Source organism: Guillardia theta (genome assembly GCF_000315625.1).
Source record: "Guillardia theta CCMP2712 unplaced genomic scaffold GUITHscaffold_19, whole genome shotgun sequence".
Taxonomy (NCBI): domain Eukaryota; class Cryptophyceae; order Pyrenomonadales; family Geminigeraceae; genus Guillardia; species Guillardia theta.
In genome coordinates, this window is record NW_005434655.1 from 468,607 (window position 1) to 474,928 (window position 6,322).

General features: G+C 51.1%; 3 protein-coding genes across 3 annotated transcripts in view; all 3 read right to left on the reverse strand.

Moving 5' to 3' along the window:
* Positions 1-499, reverse strand: part of GUITHDRAFT_159467 (hypothetical protein) — a gene marked incomplete at its 5' end in the record, with an annotated part of 2,215 nt that extends 1,716 nt beyond the window's left edge. The window contains 5 exons of the mRNA XM_005836009.1: positions 19-85; positions 156-187; positions 232-264; positions 302-380; positions 432-499. Of these exons, the coding sequence (XP_005836066.1) occupies positions 19-85; positions 156-187; positions 232-264; positions 302-380; positions 432-499 (279 nt within the window). The remainder of the gene's footprint in view (positions 1-18; positions 86-155; positions 188-231; positions 265-301; positions 381-431) is intronic.
* Positions 500-1,231: 732 nt separating this feature from the next.
* On the reverse strand, positions 1,232-1,926 carry GUITHDRAFT_151614 (hypothetical protein). Its single transcript, XM_005836010.1, has one exon. The coding sequence runs from the start codon at positions 1,625-1,627 to the stop codon at positions 1,412-1,414; it is 216 nt and encodes a 71-aa protein (XP_005836067.1). The 5' UTR covers positions 1,628-1,926; the 3' UTR covers positions 1,232-1,411.
* A 2,385-nt stretch (positions 1,927-4,311) lies between these two features.
* GUITHDRAFT_93484 (hypothetical protein) lies at positions 4,312-6,083 on the reverse strand (the record flags this gene model as incomplete). The annotated part of the gene is made up of 14 exons (XM_005836011.1): positions 6,062-6,083; positions 5,897-5,949; positions 5,802-5,848; positions 5,701-5,758; positions 5,625-5,648; positions 5,435-5,485; positions 5,344-5,390; positions 5,188-5,219; positions 5,009-5,061; positions 4,813-4,890; positions 4,712-4,764; positions 4,566-4,662; positions 4,422-4,522; positions 4,312-4,375 (listed from the first exon to the last, which is right to left on the reverse strand). Coding segments are annotated over exons 2-14 (756 nt in total), but the record flags the coding sequence as incomplete, so codon positions are not given.
* Positions 6,084-6,322: the final 239 nt, after the last annotated feature.

Consider the following 6,322-nt stretch of genomic DNA (forward strand, 5'->3'; position numbering starts at 1 on the left):
GCGCAATTATTCTCATACCATGAAGTCGTTGTAAGCTTCACCATACCCCGAATGAATGTAGTTGTACCCACGTTTCTGGAAGAAGCTGCAAGCAGCTGTTTCAAAATATCTTTCTCCCTCCTCTTCCTCCTCCTCTCCTCCTCCATCTCCCTGACCTTTCCAGCTCTTTGCTCCAAAACTTTCCAACCTAACGCTGATAAGCTGTGGGGCCACAGACAAAAGATCAAGGACCTCTTGCAGGCAGATGATCGCTTCTTTCTCTACCTGCTCTCCCGTCATTCACCACCAGTGTCACACGCACCCGACTCTCCTCCTGCTCCATCTTCAATAATATTCGAGGAAGTCGCACTGCAGCATCGAGGTTTTCGGGTTTGCAGTTCCTACACACAGAGGTCAAAGAAGCCACTCTCCATCATGATCCCCTCCCCTACCTGAATCTGTCAGCAGGCGCAAGAGATGAGCATAAGATGTTGTAGGAAACAACGCGGAAGTCAGGCATCTGCTGTCAACGGTGACCTGCAGAAGGAGCTGAAGGTTGCGGGCTGTGGGTTCAAGGCAGAGGCGACAAGGGAGCAATGGACAATGGAGGGTATGGATGAGGGAGCCTAGGTTGACCAGGATGAGGGAGTGAAAGAGATAGGGAGGTCTGCAAACAATGAGGAGGGAACAAGGGAGGGAGGTAGGGTTGGATGGATCTACAAGGAAATGCAGGAGTTCAGAGGAAGGAGCCTCTGCAGGAAAAGGGAGGGAGAGGAAGGGAGGGAGGATGGGGAGGAAGGGAGTGGACGAGTTCTTCGGAAAGGGAGGGAGGAGGGAGGGTGGATGGTTGGTAGTATTTCAACTTCACCTCAGAATACTAAATAGACGATATTTACGGGCAGTGTCTAACTACAAGCATGCAGCGGCATGCGAGCAGGTCTGCACGCAGCCCAGGGATGGTGGGAGGGTTGCCAGCATTAGCCAGTTCCAGAGATGTCAGGAGAGGTAAGCGAAGCAGCCAAAGGAGAGGAGGGAGCAGGTCAGACAACTCCGTGAGCGAAAGAGCAAGCAGCAAGATGGTTGATGCAGGTGTGTCGGAGGTGAGAACAAGTTATTCGCAAGGTTGATCTCCGCGTGGTCAACCTGGTATACAAGGTTGAAGTACGGCTTTTTCTCAACCATAAGATTACTCTTCAAACCTCAAGATGATGAGCATCATCAAAAGCTCACAGCATGCATAAAGAACAAGAGCCCTAGTTACATGCTTGTAAAACAGCTTTACTAATGAAAACAGAAGAAACAACGTCAAAAATCCTTGTGATGACGGGAAAAACAATACAAATGAAGGAGTCGTTCCTATCGTACAATGAGCCTAGAAATAAACTGATGAATTTAACTGAGCCTGATGCATCAGTTACTTGCATGACATACATTAATGAATCCCAACTTGATGAGGGGCACCGATCACACATTTCCTGTACTTCCGTGTAGCAACGCCAACGCAGTAGGGTTCGTACGCAGAGGAAGTTCTGCAGAGCACGTGGTGCTCTTCACTTTCCTCCGAGGTACCCGAAGGAGGATGAGAGATTGCAGTCGAATGAGTCTTTGCTGCCTGTAATCTGAGCATTCTAGTAGAGACTCCTGGCATTGTGCTCAAGTGCTGTGCAGTAAAAGAGACGATGCGATGAATGCGAGATCGATCTGAGCTGGTGAGTAAGGTACAAGAAGGATAGCACGGCTTCAATGGGTACAAGGCAGACAAAGATCCAAGTTGCTGATTTTGCCTCACGAAGGTCGAATTCTTGTTATGTTGCGTTTAATAAGGTTGTAGTCGATGTGCTTGTGCTTGTGCTTGTGCTTGTGCTTGTGCTGTTACTTGACTGAGCTTGCTTGATGCTGATGCTGTTGAAGGCTCTCCGATGCCGCTCTGTCGCCTCAGTTCAGGGTTTTTACTTTGAGCAACGAGAGGGAGAGGGGTGGGTGATCGAACCAAGAGGGGTAGTATAACATTTGGGGTGGGTACCACTTGACCACGGGTAGTGCTAGGGTCACGATATTCTATTTGATTTGAAATTCAAGACAATATATTGTTTTGGTAATATTTCAAGTTTTGTTTGTAATTTCAAAGTAGTTTTCAAAGTAGCCTACTTCAGAAAAAGTTCCCACATTACCCACCAGGTTTGAAATCTGATCGGATGTTCCACAGAGGGGGTGGGTCATCGCAGGAGGGGTTGAACGAGATGGTCCTTCCCTATGACTCAACGTAAGTCAGCAGACCTCCTTTGCTCTCTTCTAAAACACTTATAAAGTACCCCACCCCCAACTGGACCCACCTCCGGTTCAACCCTTCCATGACCCACAATGTGCAACCGATGTCAAAAAGCAGTGCCCAGCCTTTGCCAAATGGTTTCATGTATGTGCCCATGCTCGTCTATTTCTTATGTATGATAATAATGTGATGTTCACCATGGGCCTCCTGACCGATTATAGACCCAACTTTTGGTGACCCCCTATCACCCTTCACGATGACCACCCTTCGATTTTAGTCCCCTCCATCCATATCCCTTCATCACCAACAAACAACCATGGGGGATGGGGGTGGATACTCGCCGATCTTATCTCGAGAGTGCACCCCCCTTTTCCCCCATTGATTCAGGGGTAATGAAAAAAAGTCAGGGTCAGCGAATATCTGTCCGAAATCTGAACCACCATGTCAATGGAATGAGTGGGTGGGGTGAGGTACCCTACGTCGATCTGAAAATGAAAGTTTCAAATATGTAACATGCTCAAGATCTAATTCCAAATTTTGTGGTGAAAATATTAACAAATATTTCATAAAATAACCCTTGATTTGATTGAACCCACTCAATCATTTAACCCACTCAGTTGATTTCTTGCAGCCTGATCTGGAAGCTCCTCCACGTTGCCTTTTTAAACCGTGATTGTTTTATTCATAATACTAGATATAAAATTACGAATGATTGTAGTTTCACCATGGACTGTGTACCATGATCCCCTGGTCAAACCAAGGAATAAATCCTTTTAAGCCCCCTTGACCCTCTGGTCAAACCTCCCCGACTCGTTGAAGTTAAACAGCAGCTTGCCAGGTAGGGGTCATTAAATTCAGTATCTTTACCCCCTTATTTCAGGCTAAATGAACGGGTAATGAGTATTTGAGTGGGGGTGGTCATCAGGGGTGGAGTTAGATAAGACGATTAGCTCTTGCTCCCCGATCCTATATCTCCTGTCCTCTCTTGTTCAGCGACAGCAACAGTTGCTATCGTCCTTCGTGAACCCTTCTGTTTCCTCTACTCCCTCCCCTTACAGTCTCCTCCCCTTCCATTGATTCAGCGTCCATCACCGAAGTAGCCAAAGATGCCAGGGATTTCATACATGTACAAGAAGATGAACAAGCACAGCGCGAGACAGAGCGCGACAGCGAGCTCGAGCTCCACCTCAAGCAGATCGTCGTCCTCCTCCAATGGGGAAGTGAGAGAAGGATCCTTGCTCTCCAGCTGCAGGACCAAACATGTGCTCGTGAGTGCGAGCTTTCCGATTACAAGAGCGAAGCTCGTCTCGGAGGTCTCACCCCGAGAGTGAAGAACAATGTGTCTCAGTCTTTTCCTTTATTCTTTCCCAACATGTAGATTATAATGAACTGTTATGACTTGAGTTTTGCTCTTGTCCTCTATCATGATGAAGCGAATTTCGTTTTGACCCATTCCTGGCAATCCTCCTTCTTTGCCTCCATCGGTCTTGCGAACAGTCAGTACATATCAGAGGATACCTAACTTACTTGAGCTGCGACAGCTGCCAGTCAAGAACTTCCCTGGAAATGGTGCCGATTCTGATTCCGTCCTCCTGTGGAAGGTCAGCAGAGCAACTCCAACCTTGGATCACTCGCCTTGTTCTTCTTGTCCAGACCGAGGATCTGCACAATTTGTGAGATTGAATGAGAGAAAGCGAGAAAGAGTGAGAAGATGGTTGGTAGGGAGAGGGAGACGGAGAGAGGGAGAGGGAGAGGGGGAGGGAGGGAGGTAAGATGGTTGGTAAAGAAAGGGAGAGAAGATGGTTGGGATCTGCGAGGAAGGAGGAAGGGAGGAGGGAGACAGGATGAATGCGGGTCAAGTCTCGCCTGGCAGATGTCGTTGCCGGTTAGCAGGGGCTTGATCTCCCAGCACTTGTCCAAGGCCTGCAGGAGCTTCAGAAGATGTGACCTCTCCTCCACCTCCCAACCCCCAGCCCCAACTCCGTCGTTTCTTCCTCTTCGCTCACCCAGCTGTTCATCATTTCTCGCTCAAGAGCGTGCAAATCTTCCATGCTCAATGTCTCCGAGAGCTCCCCAGCAGCAAGAACCAGCGCAAGTCGCCATTGCTCTCCTCCTCTCCTCAGGCACCTGCAAGAGCCATCAAACGTCTAGCCGCATCCCCGTTGCTCCTCACTTGGCTGCTCGCAGCTTTAGCTCGACGTCCTCACGATGCGCCGGCAGGGACGCGGCGACCTGGCGCAGCTCCTCCGAGCAGTCGAGGAGGACGGAGACTTCCTGCAGCCCCTTCACCCTCCTCCGCAGCTCCTCTAGCTCCCACCTGCACGTCTTTGATGGTTCCCTTGAGAGCCACACGGATCACGTGCTCGATGAGCGGCAGCGGCTTCTTCCCTCCCTCCACTGAAAGCGACCGCAACCTGCTCCTCCCGTGAACGTGGCTGAGGGGCATGCGAGTCACAATCTTACGGCGTGAGGGCAGCAGCAAGAAAGACAAGGCGGCGCCATTCGGGTGAGAGCGACTACGAGGAGGAGGTGAGTCGCGGGACGGACAGGAGCGCGAGGTTCACGTGGAGGGCGACTAGCTGCTGCTGTACATCCTCCTTCCTGAGCATCTGACTCAATGTCTGATGGTCGAGCGACGAGATCTGAGAGGAAGTCATAGAAACCCAAGGGCAAGAAGGGGGAGAGGAAGGGGAAGGGGGGAAGGGGAAGAGGAGGAGGATGAGGGAGAGGGATGACAGAGGCAGGAGCGAAATGCGCGACCTTTCTCACGACTGCCATGGCCTTTGAGGTCCAACTGGGGTCCAGCTGATCTTCTGTAGAAGCCTCAAGGATGGGAATGAACGTCTTTCCTCCACCACCACCACTCTCCCTCTCTTCGTTCTGACTTCCTCTGCCTGTCTCTACTTCCTCTAGCCTCCTCCCTCACTCCCTCTTCCTACCTTTGATCGTTTCAGGAACAGAAAAAATGACCCTGCACGTACGAGAGTCAAGGCAAGGAGTGGAGAAAAGGCAAGGCAGGGTTCGGTGAAGGAGGCAGGAGGAGGCAGAGGAGGCAGTTGGGAGAATGGGAGGGAAGTCAGTGAAATTTCCCCTACCCAAACATCCCACATGAGTGCAAGAGTTCCAAGGATCGCCGAGGGTTCTGTGCTGGAGCATGAGGTGGAGATAAGGAGAGGGAGACAGCACCGGCCCCGTTAACATCCCGTTCAGCTCCGTGTACACGCGTTCCTTGCTGACCTGATTGAGTGGATAAGAATATGAGAAGTTGGGAAGGGTAGGTAGGGAAAAGAGGAGGCAGGAAGGAGGAGGGGGGAAGGGGAGGGAGGGAAGTCATAATGAAGGGAAACAACAGAAACTATTGGAGCAAGAGTCAAACCTTGGAAGAAAGCGCCTGCCTCACCTGCACCAGCAAAGCATCAGCTAGGTCACAGCTGGGCATTTCCTGCACTGACCTCGCCCATCGAGAGCGTATCTTCCAGCTCCTTGTCCAGCTGGAAGTCAAACCGACAACTGCGAGGAGTCATGACACGCGAGCAAGGTATGGGAGAAGTACGCGAATCGGATGGCGCGGAGGGCTCGGAGCGGATCGTCGGTCATGGTCTGTCAGGAGTGAGTGAGGGGAAGGGAGGAGTCGAGAGCTTCCGGGACCTGCAGAGGAGGGAGAGGAGTTCGGATAATCCTATCGTTCAAGTCCTTCATGCCTTGAAGTGGGCAGTCAGCGCAAGAGATCTGCGGAGGGAAGAGGAAGGAGCAGACGAGAGGACGGGAGGGAAGGATCAAGGAAGGATAAGAGGAGGAGAAAGTAGCACAGACCTGAACCTGTATGATCCTCTACTGTCCTGGATCCAACGTGTGAGGCAAGAAGAAGTGTCCCCTGACTGACCTCTCGTTGATGTTGTAGAAGAGAGCGTTGATCGTCAGGTCTCGCCGCATCGCCTGCATACACTTCACTCGTTGCCGGAGGGCAGGGACGCTAAGGTTGACCCACGTCCTCAACAGCCGTCCCGATCCTCATCGTCGGGATCCGTGTATCCGTATACTCCTTCTCCATGTCAGTCCGCCGACTCGCTCCTG